Source organism: Lagopus muta, chromosome 1 (genome assembly GCF_023343835.1).
Source record: "Lagopus muta isolate bLagMut1 chromosome 1, bLagMut1 primary, whole genome shotgun sequence".
NCBI lineage: Eukaryota > Metazoa > Chordata > Aves > Galliformes > Phasianidae > Lagopus > Lagopus muta.
In genome coordinates, this window is record NC_064433.1 from 13701667 (window position 1) to 13717465 (window position 15799).

Sequence of the window (15799 nt, forward strand, 5' to 3'; positions counted from 1 at the left end):
ACCAGCAAGTCAACCTTGAGAACAAACGCAATTCCTTCTGCATTTCACTGCAACATATGGAAGAAAAAACAATATTTTTATATTTTAAGACAGACATTCTGTATGACTCCATACAGCCTGCAGTAAATTATTTTAGATTTTGGAAGATACAAATGATAATTACTCTCTCTTTCTTAAAGTAAATGGGCAACACAACATTAAAGAACTCCATTTCATGTCAGCACAAGTAAAGTTGAATCAATAACTGAACTGGAAACTGGGAGCTGCTTAGGACACAGCAACTGTGATTGAGACTACCAGTGACTAAAAAGGTAAATAAATCACAAATGCTCAGATTTATACTTCATGGCTCAAGAGAGTTCCTTTTCCAAATCAGGTTTCTTTGACTGAAAAGTGAGGATATTTCAAAAAGTTAATTTGTTACCATATTTAAAAAATATTTTTTGCATACGGAGTTTGTTCAGAGTTTGTAAAGACAATGGCTGCAAGGAACAGTCAGAAAAGGAAAATACAACAAAAAGAGAGGAAGGGCACATGGCAATCCATAAAAATGAGAGAAATGAAGGTATGGAAGACTGCCAAAGATGTGCGAAAAAGATCTATATTAATCTGTATTCAGTTGTGTTTCTTTCCCTTTTACAAGAGAAATTCTAACAACAACAGCAGTACTAAAAGTTATCAGCAATGTGAAAAATCACAAAAATGTTCTCTGTTTCTCCTGTTCTAAGAAGGAATTATGATAGTGCACTTCACTTGGATAAAGGTGTCTTTTGATACAATAACTGTACAGCGCTGGCTGAAAATATCTGAAAAAAAAAACCCTGGACAATGTGGCCATGAGTTCCCAAACTGCAGAGGAGAGATCTTCTGGTGTCTGCACGTTTATTTCTAACTCAACACTGGAATATTTGGTAACCTGGAGAAGATAGCAGAGCGCTGCTGTTGCGTTCGTGCTGAAAACCTATGCGAGAATATCTCGGAAATAATAATGGAAGAAGTAATAAAAATAAACTGATAAACAATCTGTTCATGTGGTCCTACTGAAAAGCAAATCTTAGCAAAAGGATTCTGCTTGCACTTTTTGATGAGGTTACCAGTGAAGCTGACAAAGATCACCGGGAAATTGTTCCAATTCTCAGAAAATACAAATAAAAACACTTGAAAAGCAAATGTTAAACAACTGAAAATTAGCTTTTGGGGACTTCAGAGAGGATGTCTGCTTGTGGGATGTTCAGCCACCATCACCCAATCTGAAAACCTCAAAGGCTTTTAGAAATGAACACCAGATTACTGTTAGTAACATTTGCCAATGGCATCAGGATTGAGGGAAATGCGAGTAATGAAGAGACAAAAGGCAGTTACAGAAAGTAGCACTGATTGTTTGGTAACATGCATTCAATCAAAGAAATAAATGCCATCAAATGTAAAGTTGCATACGAAAAAACAGGGCAAACACTGGACAAAACTATTTAGTGCTCCTGGTGAATAACAATACGAGCTTTTATTGGATTCTGTGCTTATATTGAAAAAAATTGATATAGCAAATAAGATTAAGAAGCAGATTTGCTTTTCACATACCCTTTGTTACACTGATACTGGAATGTGATTACCAGTTTGGCTGACCAGTAGTCAAAACTGACATCCATGAATTAGAAATGAACCAGAAAAAGGCTACAGATCTATCTGAGGCCTACAGAATGCACTTCATCATGGCAGGCTTCAAAAGCTCTTTTTTGGATAACTGATTTCCTTCGGGATTAAATAAAAGCTTCTTCAGCAGAGCCTATGACAAACTCCTCAAACAACGACGTATTTCCTTCCTCAGTAATCTATGATAATTTCTTTCAGTTCAAAGCCATTGCTTGTCATGTCATTCCTAAGCAAGAAAAAGAGCTACAGTATGCCACAGTACCTGCGTCTCCCTATTACCTACATTTTCACTTCTTCAGGCTCTATTGCATATTTTTTCCTTGTTCTAGCATAATTTTGCTGGAATGGGGGAGTCATTTATTACTATAATCATTCTAAAATCTCACCACCTCTTCAACTCATTTTTAAAAATTCTTAAGAAAATTCATAAGCATTAAAAACTGTAAAACATTGTCTTAGCCTGCAATCTGGAAGTGCTTCTAAGATGTAACAAATACGTGGCCCAAATTAACTCTTCTGAATTTTGCTACATTAGGAATATCCTTAAATCTTGACAAGCTTCACTTTCTCAGCTTTTGCATGAATAATGGTATTTCCTAAACAGAAAGAAATAAAGACTAAGAGATGATTTAAAAGATCCTCGTAAATGAGGCTACAAATTGTAAATGATTACCCACAGGTATACCTCTGTGATCCTATTACAAAAAGACTGAGCTTGATGAAAACCATGAAATTTCCATCTCGTTTTCTTCATTTTCTGAATTTCTGGCAGGCAGCAGCTAGACCTTGTGGAGGGAGGTCAAGGAGACTTACTTTGGTTTACAATGACAGAATCACTGAAGTTAGAAAAGATCTTCAGGATCATCTAGACCTTCATTCCAGTTCTACAGTGCCTCAGGACCATGGTGTGAAGAAGTGGATGCCCTGTAGCATCAGGGCACCCAGATCCTGCAGGGAGTGCAGAAAGCAAAGCTGTGCCCTTTAGGCATACAGGTTGGAGCCAGCTCCAGCCAGGGCAGCCAGAGCCCATGGGCCCCTGGGCAGCAGCCCAGGGAGAAAGGAACAAGCTGGAGAGACAAGCGGCACCAGAATGCCTTTTACAAATGGTACCTGGGCTGTTCTTATTAATGATGAACTCTTATTCAATATCATTACTATTACTAACAATTGTCTTACTCTTTACCTTTTCCTATTTTCTACTGTCTTGCTGTATCTCCTACAACCTCAAATGCAAGCTGCAGAAACACTGGTTTACGCCTGCCTTGTGCACACTGCAGTCATGTTCTAGCACTGCTCTAGCCTCTGAGCACAGCTGGATTAACAGTAACAATGCTAGAGAGACACAGGAAGAAACAGCTGAGAGGTATTTCCAGGTAATGTATTCACAATATTCTTCCATACTCCAGCTAGGGAAGGATTAAGACAGCAGAGACAAAACAAAAGCAATTCCAGATCTCTTTTAGCTGAGCATTCTGATCACGCTTTTTAAAGCATTAGCTGAGGAGCCATCTGAAGCACTGCAGTACATCTCAGGACAAGAAGGATGCAAAGAAGAGAACAAGCTGCTAGGGCAGGGTTTATGATGATGAGTCAAGCAAATCAATAGTGAATTAAACACCAGAAGAGCTGGGTCTACATGCAGGCAGGTGTGACAACGGAGTACTGGGCCACGGTGTCGCAGAGGCCATTGCTGCTAATCATAATAATTATAGCTGCTATATCACTACTAATCCTGGCACCTAAAATATAAGGCATGCTGAGTAAAATGCTAAAGAATCAGGTAAGCGCAAGAAAGGTTACTCTAGTTCTGGAAAGCAATTATTACAAGCAATACAGACGCTGAACTAAGCTAACCCATGTAAAGTAAATATCTGTGGCAATTACTACAATGAAATGGACAAACTCAGTGAATCACTGGAAGTTTCTGAAGATATAAACAGTAACACATGGATACATGATGAATTCCATTCATATATTTTGAAACAAAAATATTTTCCAGTATTTCTTTTTAAAAGGTAAGGAGGTGAAATTTGACAGACTGAACAGACAGGTGAATGGAAGATACAACCTTAACATGAAAAGGAATTATATTTATGAATAAATTTTTATTTGACAAAATGAGACCTGCTGAATATTTTATAGAATCCTAAATGAAAATGATAATCCAGGTAATTCTTCTAATTTTCAGGTAGGAAAACTCTTTCTTCATTAACTGATGTCAGCTCGCTATGAACTGTGACAGTTATCAGACTAATTTCATTCTCTAAAAAGCCGTGTCAAAAGCCAGGCACTTAACACTACATTTTGAAGGACAATTTTATCCACCTCCAATTCAGACTGCTAGTGATTTGTTACATTAAGATTACAGTATCTTTAAGCAGTATATACTTCGTTTTCCCCGCCGGTAAACAGAACCACAGCATTACCTCCTCACAGAGCTGCAAGAATTCTGTAATTTATGACTAGATCTAAAGACATATTAATTGCCAAATAATTAATAAACCATTACAACAGTTTTAAACAACTCAATCTACATTCTTAATCATCCATAAATGTTTGGGATTTTCCTAATAATGGGAAAATGACTGGTGAAAACACGTAGTTATTTTGTTCCGTTTTGGCTTTTATTGACTGACAGAATGCCATCTGTTGCTAAAACAGAAGATATTTGCTTACAGCTTCACTTAGATGCTGAAATAGATATGGAAGTTGTTGTCTGGAGCTGGAAAACAGATTCACAGTCAACAGCATTAATGCTCTGAAGAGCTTCCTGAATTTCTTTTAATTAGTTCAAAAAATACGCTCTCATATAAATATCCTCTCTTCGACATTCACAATGAAAGGTCATTATTCAAGCAAGAATATTTTTAATAGTAAGTGAAGCCCTTACATGTTAACTGAAATAGCTCATCCCTCATCTGTGTGAGTAACCAAAACATCCATAATCTCTATTTTCAGATTAAATGAAATAGCTGTCTGCAATGTGCATCATATGTACAGGAATGGTGGGTTCAGATTTAAAGGAAAATGAGATTTATTCCAGTGCAAGGTAAATTCAGTGGCTAGGCAGACTGTGCTGTCTTTGAAATCATACTGAAGGGTGTATATTTACAGCAGAAAACATGAGCTATTATTTTAACTTAATGTGAGTTTATACTTGGTCTCATTGGTGAACGGTTTGCATGAAATTATTTACTGCTTTCAGGCAGTCTAAAATCATGATCCTCGGATGCTAGACACTGCATATAAAAAGCAAGGATATTTACTCAATTAGATAAAACCTGATGAAAAGAAAAAGGAAGTCTGATTATCTCAAGTTCACAGACACAGAACCGAAGCTGAGGAGATGAAGCTGTTACAGCAGCCTATGCAGAAACGGGAACCAAACCCAAATCTCCTAAGTCACCAATTTAGTGACTGAATCACAGAGCATCTTTTCTGTAGGTAAGTAAAGAATTACTAGTTTATTAAGGAATAAAACAATGACCCAGTTCTGCTCTCCTTTACATTTTTGCAACTCTGCTGCAACCATCACCGTCACAGGAGGACGAGGCAGGCTGTCTCCAAGCCTGTACGTGGGTATCCATCATTGCAGTACATGATGTAAAACTTCCACAAAATAGTGATTTTTGCAGCCGGAATTTTCTTTGTCTTATAAAGCAGCACATGCTATCAGAATACAGAAGGAGCTCCAACAGCAGCTGCTGTTGAAGATAAATGACTAGAAGCAGCAAGTTTTCATGAACACGAGCTAAGTCAATATTAAGAACTCTACAAAAATTACGTGGCTGATTAAAAGCATCAGTTTTAAGGGCTGACATTGTAAAGACAGGTGGACCGTGAAGATAACAAACTGGCCTGATCCCTTTGCTACACGCATCTCAGACAAGCCAAAATTTGAGGGACCATGAGAAGAGTAAATCAGCTCATTTTTCCTTTTCAAATATATGCATACATACCTATGTCATCCTTATGTATGTGTACACACATATACATACACGTATACAGATATAAATATATACATAAAAAAAACAAAAACAATATTTAAAAAACATCTTATATTCCTCCCCTAGGAAATATTGGGGCTTAAACGATAAGCTTTAGAAGAGATAACAGATTTTTGGTTTTTTGTGATTATGAACTACGCATAGGTACTTATTTCTGAACACCAACAGCTCAGGTAACTGTTCTTCTGGTACTTACCATGGTTTATCCCTCGAAACTTTTGAAGGAAAGACTGTGTGCTGTTTGCTACTGGAGGTAAGTAGATTGTCTTTGGGCGTTTTGAATGGCTTTGAGTTGCTGCTGACAGGGTTATGGCCGCTGATACAGGATTTCGGTTTCATCTGCACTAGGGATGTCCTGGAATTGCAAGCTGGAGAAGCTGGAGAAGGGGAAGGTTTGCACATTGAACCGTGTCTTCGTTCTGTAATGGAAAAATAATGAACTTTAGAGCATTTCATAGGCTAAAAGGAAAACTAAAGGTCAGGGAAGAGGAAATTTTTCCTCTCTGTTATAGTTGAAAAGGGTGGACGTCACAGGGAGTGGTGTGGTCTAGAGCGGGCATGGGTTGACGGCTGGACCACATGATCCTAGTGGTCTTTCCAACCTTAACAATTCTGATTCCAAACAGGACGGTAACAGACCAAGAACTTCGCCAACACATAGCAAACTGTTCAGCTCTAAAGCTTCCTGCACTGAAAGCGGCTGGCTGGGTGCTGATCTCTGGGCCTGCCCAGCATCACACCGTCAACCAGGAGCAGCATAAGGCAGCAATGGCAGCCTGCTGCTCCAAGGACACGTGCTATATCCACACCACAAACTGCATGCTCCCTGATTTGACATTTTAAGGAGAACTACAAAAAATTCTCCTACGGAGAATCAAAACACGGCAATTTGTCTGGCATCTCCGTGGGTAAAAACATGCTGGGAGAATAGGGATTCATCCATGACTGATTTGTAATAGGTGAACACCTAAAGAATGAAGAGAAATGCTTAAAATACATATGAAGAATATTTTCAACTGTTCTTTTTACATCTCTAGTGACTAAATAAAGGTGTTTTCCATTAAAGACTAGGCACTTCCATACCACTGTATCCAAGCTTCAACTACAATTGCAGAAATTCACTCAAGATTCTCCCATAATTGAAGACCCAAACATTCTTACTCATTTTTAACACAAAAAGCAGCTTCTTTCACCCCCAAAGGCTGGTTCTCACCCTGCCATCATGTCCTGGTTCCCACCCTGCCACAGGCCTCAGCACATAGACTCTACCTCCAGAAGTCTTTTGCTGGATGCAATTAATATACACTCATTTTACGACTCATTTGTGTAATGCCCACAGAAGCTATGCATTTGCCTCTGAAATGTGGAGTTTAATTCATTGAATGTTTGTTTAGTTAAGTAATAGCTATTGTTTTAACAATTACCAACCTTCCCAGCAACTATTTAATCAACTGAAACTAGCTTAATAAAAATGTGTGATTTTACCATTAATTACTTGAGGGCTGATGAAAAAAGCAACTGCTCCTTAACCAATAAAACCAAGCCACGTTTAAAGTGAAACTTGGAACAAACATGCTTCTCACATACAAATCATGCAAATTCAGGATAAACCACTCAGATCTTTGCCTTAGGTCCTAGTGTTCTCCAGATCGACTCTCCTCTGGTAAGCCATATGTTTGATGCTGTCCCCAAGAATATATTTGGAAGTGAAGTGCAAAATACTGCATTATTAAAATTAATCTTCTGGAAACACAGACGTTCAAGACACGGGCCATCTAAAACTATATTTTAAAGTCATATAAGTATCACATGCCACAGCAGGGTATTTTTTAAGATTCACCTTACACTGGATTTTTGATTAAGCTAAACCAAGACAACTTTTTCAATTCATTAATTCCTGAGAGCAAAACAACGCATTGACTTTGGTGGCTTTTCTTTTTTCCACATAACATACAAAATGATAGGAGGAGCACAGCAGTAACATGGTATTACAATAACACAAACCCCCCTTTTTAAAATAAATGTTTACCCAGAAGATAGGGAAGGAAAAGATCACAAGATTATTTATTTTATCTCTATGTGTCAGATCGGAGGTCAGTTTTGCAATCAGAACTGACTGCTGCACTTGGCATTTCCTTTCATCTCCAAACTGCCCAATACATAGCTACAGAAAGTCCTGCATACTTCTGACACTTATCTGAACACTACCAATGTTACTCAGCTTCTCTTGAAACCTCCTAAGTATAGAATGGAAATCGCAACCACTACAAAGTTGTACAGAAGGAAGAACATGAACAGTCGGTGCTGCACGGTCCTGGATGGCATCAGGCCCTGCTGCAGCAGGGAAAATCAACGTGTTTGCTCACGTGAGGTAACATCACTGCAGCAGGAGCTGATGGCAGAAGCACCTTCACAGAGCTGCAAGGAGAACTGCTCCTGGGTGGGCACAAAGAGCAGCAGGGCAGGACCTGGAGCAGGAGGCCGGACAGCAAAGGTGGGAAATCACACCGATAAAGCCACACTGCGGGGGGGTGGCGGGCATAAATCGTAACTAACTATTGCTGTATTCCTCTGTACAAGCTATCGTGTTTGGCACTTATTTCTCTTTTTCTTTCTGCGTGTGCAGGGTGGCTGCGTTTCCCTATCAAAATAAACTTCCTGGTCACACCGCCTCCTTACAAAATTCTGCTAATTTGCCTATTAACATTTTACTTGTTATGTTATTGGTCTGCTGTCATCCACCCTATTTAATAAATGTGAACATAAGACATTTACAGATCAGATGGCCACTACAAAACAAGATATTCCTGTACTGGCATATCCGGCATGTAACTGCCCAGCTACATAAGAACCTGGACACCCCTCTGCAGTTGATGCACAGACAAATGGCACGCAGTGGGGCAGCTGAGCTCATGCACACACAGCTGTGGCCATAGCTGTCCCTGCTTGTATGAGCAAACAGCACAGTCACTGGCTAGACATGAACCCAGAGCAGATTGAAAGTTTCTGCCCCACAAAAAGAGAAGTGTGAGACAAGTGGAAATCCAGTTACCACTCACAAAGTAACAGCCTAAACTTTACTGCTGTTCCCACTGCTTCAGAAGCATGCAATGTTATGAATGTGCACTCATTTAAAACATGAGAGAACTTTCTGAATACATCCGAATAAATGCTCGCTCCACAAAAATAACAACACATTTTCTGTTTTTCTTCCCCAAATTGCTGTTGCCGTCAACTCCAAGAACAGAGAGGGCATGATCAAAGCTCCAGTCCTCTGCCCCACGCTAATCCTCCTGCAACCTCTCAGCTGTCTCAGTGCAGCCCCTGTGGCAACTGACAAGCAACATGTGACTGCTGCTGTCAAACAGTTAATGTATTAATGACACGAACCTCGGAGAGAAGTTTAGCATGCTCGCACTGAATTCACTGCGCTTCCTGAAGAATCTATTTCAGATCAGTGTTTTTGTTTCTTTCTCTTTCAGAGTCAAGAAGCTCAACACTACATACTGTTCTAACGCGCATTTCAAGCATTGGTAGCATTGCATACGATCTTAAACTTTTCCAGGAGATTCTCCATGTCCTACGGAAACATGGATACCATCCAACTTTCTCAGCCAAATCAGAATTGTTGTTGCTAGATGTGAAGTCCTTATGTTGTCAGAGACTTAACAGTCCCCCAGCCTCCAGGGCTTCTCTCCCTCGTGTTCCCTTTCTCCTCTTCCCTCCTGTGTCCCACATGATGCAGCCCCCTACCTGTCCCCAACCTCGGCTGCAGCTGCCCAAGTCCTCTACGTCTGGCTCTGAATCTTTAACTCCACGTATCCTCTGTAACTGGCCACAGGGGAATACTAGCAGCTGTTTTGCAGGAAACGCTGCATCTCCTTCTAATCAAATGCGAAAAAGCAAAGCAATAGAAAAGCAACACAATCTCCAGATCCACAGTGTGTGGGAAAAGGGGTAAAAGCACATTCTGAAGTTGAAAGAATCTTCTCTAGTTTTCACCTTGGCTCTCACATCAGATCAAATGCCCGCTTAGCTCATAGCAAGCCCTGTAACACCTCAGCACTAAACACACTGCCAGTACTTTATGCCAACCATGTGCTGATAGGCGGACTGCAGTCATTTTGCACCCAGAAAAGACCTTTACATGATACTGAAACCACAGACCTCTCTCGCCTGGACTACACACCAACACCACATGCAGTACATTCCATCTGCATCCCTTCTTACCCCGCCTGCTCTACTTAAAATTCACCCAATCGAGGGAACAGCTTTTGCTCACAGTTAGCATCCCCTCCGCTGGCGAGACTTAGAAGGCTGCACAGGAAGGAGTCACGGGACAGCTGGGGTGCAGGAAGATGTGCCTTTGGTCTTTCAGTACAGTTTGCGGGTAATTTGAACAAAAAATCCCTCTAACTTTGTTGGAAGAGACGTGCCAGATCTCTGTCAGCAGCAGTCATTGTGAAATACAGCTCTCACTGAACACAGCCCTGCTTCCCACACGCAGCAGGCCCGGAGCAAAGCTGGGCCACGAGGAACTCCATGAGCGACGTGAGGGACCGCGGCTCGGGCCCACGTTTGGAAAACAGAAGCAAGACACAACTGCTGAAACCCAGACATGTAAGAATGTTATTTGCTGTTAATAAACAGAAACGGTGTAACACCATTCCTTTTAAACTTAGGATCACCACAACACTCACGTTTATAGCTCCTTTATTTAAAACAGCATAAACTAAACAGACCTCCCGTACATGATATGAATATCGCTTATGGTTCCCTGCATACAACACTTAAGCAGACGTTAATGCAATTTAGTATCTCATCCACAAGTGACTCCGTTTCACAACAGAGCCCGGCGTTGTTATGAGCCCGTTACTTATGGTAACGCCATCCAACACCTATGTACCAATTACAGGTTTTCTATTTACAGTATATCCCGAGGTGTTTTGTTACACCGTGCGGAGTTGAGCAACGCATACTTACAATTTCAGCAAACAGTAAAGGGAAACCTTCCACCTGGTACTTCTCCCAGTTCAAAGTTTAAACATGCACTCGGCGTTAATTCCAATCAAACCAAACCAGGAAGAAAACGGCACATGCCTGAGAAGCGAGAGCCAGCGCACAGCACGCCCAGCGAGCCGCCTGCTTGCAGAAATGTGTCATCCTGCAGCAACTGGCAGCTGCTTCGTAACAAGAGTTCATAAACACCTTGTAAGCACTTTCATTTTGCAACCGCGGTCTAAAAAAAAAAAAACAAAAAAACACAAAACAAAAACCAACAACCTAACAAAAGGCAGGACGTGCAGCTCGCTAAAAATAAACACAGGCTCGGTGCAAACCAACTGCAGCATAACGTCGTGAGAGCGAAGGACAACTTTACCAGCTTTGTGGGCACAACGCTGCCCGGAGCGCTGCTGAACCAGTGAGGAAACGGTGCCCGCGAGGCGCTCCTCCTCCCTGCAGCGCGCTGCGAAGGAAACGGCACAGCCAGTTTCATTTTGATACTTCTTGTAAACTGACAAAGGAAGCGCACCGCCAGCTCGACCCGGAGCCGACACGCTGCGCAGGACTCAGCTCAGCAATCACAGCTTCAATCCAGGTCAAATGACATAAGTGGGAAATTATCAAGTGCTAAAATAACCACCCTTCTGCCCACGTTTATTTACGACAAACAGGAGCTCCGCTCTCTGACACAAACCCACCGAAACGACTCTCCGTTTCACAAAGCCTACGAGCGCGAAGGGTCGGCAAACTTATGCAAAACATCCCGCAGGGAGAAGAAACGTAAACCGAGCCACTTACAGCGAGGAGCGGGCTGCCAACTTAATCTGATTCTACGACGGCTGTAAACACGCACTTTTGGAACGCGCGATGATTCACGCCGCCGCAGATGCCGTCAGAGGAGCGCGGCATTCCGCACGCGCTGCCGGCAGAGGACGACCTGCCCTGCAGCACCGCCGGCCCGCGCGCGCCGCCTGCTTTGACTCCAGGCGCTCGCTGAGCGCCGAGTTTCAGGTCCTACCAGTCGGACACCAGCGCGGGGCCCGCGCCAAGAACAATACGCACTGAAAGCAGCTGTGGGTTGGGTTTTTTTTTGGTTGGTTTTTTTTTTTTTTTTTTGGACTGTTGATACAACTGAAAGTTAAGCGCAGTTAAACCGAAGTGTAAAATGGAAAGCAACAAACCCACCTACTGAGAGGAAGACGCTCGGGTTTTGTTTGGCTTTGTTTTCTTCTTTCTTGACTCAGGAAAGGGGGGGGTGTTTGTGTCTGACGCAGCAGGACAAGCCTGCTGCTTCTCTGAAACATCCTTCGTTTGTGGGATAACAGAGTAATTACACATGAGACAGCAGGAATCATCTCTGAAATACCACTAAATTACTCTTAAGTGGCCAAATCTCTTAAAAATGGCCAAATTCCATTAAAAACACTCAGTGTTTCCCAGAATACTTACTTCTATTCAGTAGGAAGTGTAAAAAAAAGGAAGGGTCAAGCAGAGCACCACCACAGCACAAAACTGCTTCCAATAGCGGATTCACCGCACCAAATGCGAAGCAGAGCTGCTGGCTGCTGGCTCGCTCCTTCTGCGAGCACTCCGAGACCTGCAGCCCCAAGGCACCCTGGCGTAGCAGAGTTGGGAGGACGGTGGCAGGGCAAACACCCTGTCCTGCTGCCAACATCATGCCTTGCATCGCAGCAGCAGGAGACCTAGATGTATCTCTGGTGACAAGGCCTACTTCTTCAGCTATAAAATGGGATAGTAACAATGCACAGTATTAACTTGCTTCAAAAAGGAGTTGGATATCTAAGTAGGAAGTCATCACTTCTTATAAAGACACAATTCTGTATGTGTAATTGGTATTTGCCCCCGGCACACTGCTACCGCAGCAAAACTGCCTGGTTGGCTATTGGAACTCAGCTATTCTCAGCTCAGTAAGACCAGGAATCCCTGGGCAAAAAAAAGACACATGCAAAAGCAAATGAATCGTAGGTAAAATGTTTTTGTTTTTTTTTTCACTGACATTCTCCCAAAGAACGGTGAGAAGAGCTTTGCGTGGAAATTTCCAGCTGCACTGGAAGCAATGCTCTGATAGTCCAACATAAAACCTTTGAGACATTCTGAACTGCCTGGAGGGTGCGGGGTTAATGCCATCCTACACCCTGTGCTCATCCTGCAAGGACAGCCCTCACCTGCCTTCTGCATGGGTGTTCCATTACCTGCACTAACAGCCCCAGCCTGGCAGTCAAGCTATGACACTTCCTTCAAGCAACAGCAGCACCGCAGACAAGCAGGAATTCTATGGGCGATTTCGTGGCTGTATGTGAAGAGAAATCTTTAACTGGAATATTTGTTGGACGTAGCATTATGTTTAGCACTGAAATAAAATGTGAGCAGCAGCGGTCTAGTTTATTAGATACACAAATTTAAAAGCAACTCATCTATTCCTTCCCTGAAGCACAGGACTTAAATCATTTTGCTTCAGACAGACTGCTGGAAATAGTGAAAAATTTGGTATGACCAGCCCCCTGGGGCAGATCCTTCCCATCTAGGGTCATCTTATTTATTTACATGAATGTCTCAGGTAAAATATGTCATTGCATCTCAATCTCCATCTTCAGTGATATTTACAAAATAAAATAATTTACATATATTAACATTTTAGGAACTTGTCGGATGTTTCCCCTTATCTACAGTAAGACTACTAGAGAAAAAGAGTATTCTTCAATGCTTTACTTAATCTAAACAGAGATAGAACAGCATTTCTTTTCAGAGCTAAGAGAATCTAAGGATGGACAACTGAGGTGGCTGGCAGGACTCCACAGTGAGCTCTGCACTAGATGTCATATTATTATGTCCATACTCAGATCAAAACTAATGGGATGAATGGTATTCAGCTCCTCCTACAACACTGAATGCAATCACAACGGCTTTTCAGGTAACCGAGCTAACGGTACTAACCACAGTACGGATACTAGTAACAGTCAGAGTCAGATTTCAAGCAGTTAAAAACAACTGCTGTACAGATAAAAGAGTAAAGCAAACATTACAGCAAGATGAGCCATGTTTAAGCAGCATACATGTATTTCAGGACTCTGGCAAAAATACCCAACAACAACACTACACTATATAACTCAGAGGAAACAACCTATCATCCTTAGGAGACATATGCTCATGATTGGTTTATACACATAGCATCATGCCAGAGTTTACTCAATAACCAGATAACTTATTTCACTGTTCCTCAGAATAATTGCATACAGACGTGGTAGCACTACTGAATTAGCTGAGAATAACAGCCTTGCGGTGCTTGGATGTAATTTACTACTTAAATGTTTTGGCTTTTGGAATCCCAGAACAGCATTTTCATGATACAAGGTACATATATATTTTCTCTCTGTACTAACAGCAAGCTGTTCCACTAGCAGAAAAATAGAGAAAAGCGTTTTTCTAAGATTCCGTGGCCTTTTTCTCTGTATGTGTCCCACCTCGATCGCCCTGAGCGGTCCTGCCCCTCGGCACGGCTGCCATCTCACCCCATTTCCAGCTCCCTTGTGCTCCCCCAGCCCCTGCGAGACAGTCTGAGCAATGCCTGTTCTACAGGCACCGTGCAACAACTGTCAGAGCACAAGCGCTGCTGCCACACCAAATGCTGTTCTCTGGGGGCATGTTAATGAATGTGTCTCTTTACAGTAGCTGATTTTCAAAGAATCACTGAAACTATGCATCTTTAATGCCATACTGGTAGGGAGTCAAAAATTCTGAGGGAAAAATCAGTGTAATTGGATGAGCTTTGTTGCTATTATATTTATTTTTCAGGAAACTCAAGTTTACATTTTTACATGGTAATTTTACTTGTTCTTCTGTGTTTGTCACTCCTCATGGATATTCCCCAGCCTCAAATGAATCCCCTTCGGATATTCTGACAGCTTTTGAAAATCAAGTTAACCAAACAGATCTGCCCGACTGGGAACTGCAGGTTTGTTTTGAAATTTTAATGAGCTTGCATTTCAGTTTCATTCTGTATTACACTGCCTTTATAGCAGGCTTGATAAGTGTCAGTGCAGAGTATTTTCTCATTCCCAATGTTTTAGATAAATCAGCTCCTTATCTGTCAGGCCTATTATGTGCCACAAATAACAAAACCAATTCTTCAGAACAGTGCAGGGATAGCCATGGGTTATAACCCCACATTCACAGCCTCCAAAGTGAAGTCCAAAATAATTCCTGGAGAGGTCACTTATTCGTGTTTCTCTCACTAGATACAATTGCACTTACAAACACCCAAACCCTCAGCCTTCTACAGAAGAAAACTGCAGGCAAACAATACTACACACGTACCCAAACCACAGAGGGGTGTCTGTAAAGGCACTTTGGTAGCTGCTCCTTTTCCTTCAGAACCTCTTTAGTTTTACTCTTATTTGCAAGTTAAGATCTAAAAAAATATGTTTTCAAATTCAACTTGTATCATTTGTGATGTCTAGCAGTGTAAACTAAAGAAACTCATCCCTAAGAGGACATAAAGAGATACATATCAGCTTAAGAGAATCCCAGTTAAATGCACTTTGTGTTGTACTTCTGAACATGTGTCTAAACCATTGCTCACTGTAACTAACTTCATGTGTTACAAATGCCATGCTTTGGATAAATGATGTACCAACTTTCCAATTGCTGACCTGAATGGAAGAGAATGACATGTGTCTATGATTTTAAATGTCACAGGAGGTCTTACAGAACAAGCACACAATAAACATCTTTCCAAGGTATCGTATGTTTGACATGTACCAGTTGGTTTTTTTTTTTTAATTTAAACCACCTCAGTCAACTGGAGCACAGGTAAAACATTCTGGGATTACTTTCCTATAGGGGTTGAGTTGGCTTCATCCATGTCAGATGCAATGTCACGTCAGGTGGGAAGAAAGAACAGCACAACCCTTTGACAAGAGGGGAAAGCAGCTTTTGGTCAGTCAAAAAACAATTACAAGGGGAGTAAGCTTGGGAGCCAACAGGAAAAAGAGAAAACATTTTAAAGGGCAGGACTGCAATGTGTACAGATGAGTTATTTATAGAGTCAACACTCAATTACCCGTGGTCAGATTATCTGTACCAGAGATGCAGAAACAAACCAGCTCCAGTCGGGCTCA

General features: G+C 41.6%; 1 protein-coding gene across 6 annotated transcripts in view; it reads right to left on the bottom strand.

Moving 5' to 3' along the window:
- ATXN7L1 (ataxin 7 like 1) overlaps positions 1-15799 on the bottom strand; it is a 111265-nt gene that overhangs the window by 26175 nt on the left and 69291 nt on the right. For 3 of the 6 annotated variants that reach the window (XM_048934081.1, XM_048934084.1, XM_048934083.1), the window contains one exon: positions 5854-6076. In XM_048934081.1, coding sequence (XP_048790038.1) covers positions 5854-6076 — 223 coding nt within the window. The other 3 variants (XM_048934086.1, XM_048934087.1, XM_048934085.1) reach the window with 3 other exon arrangements.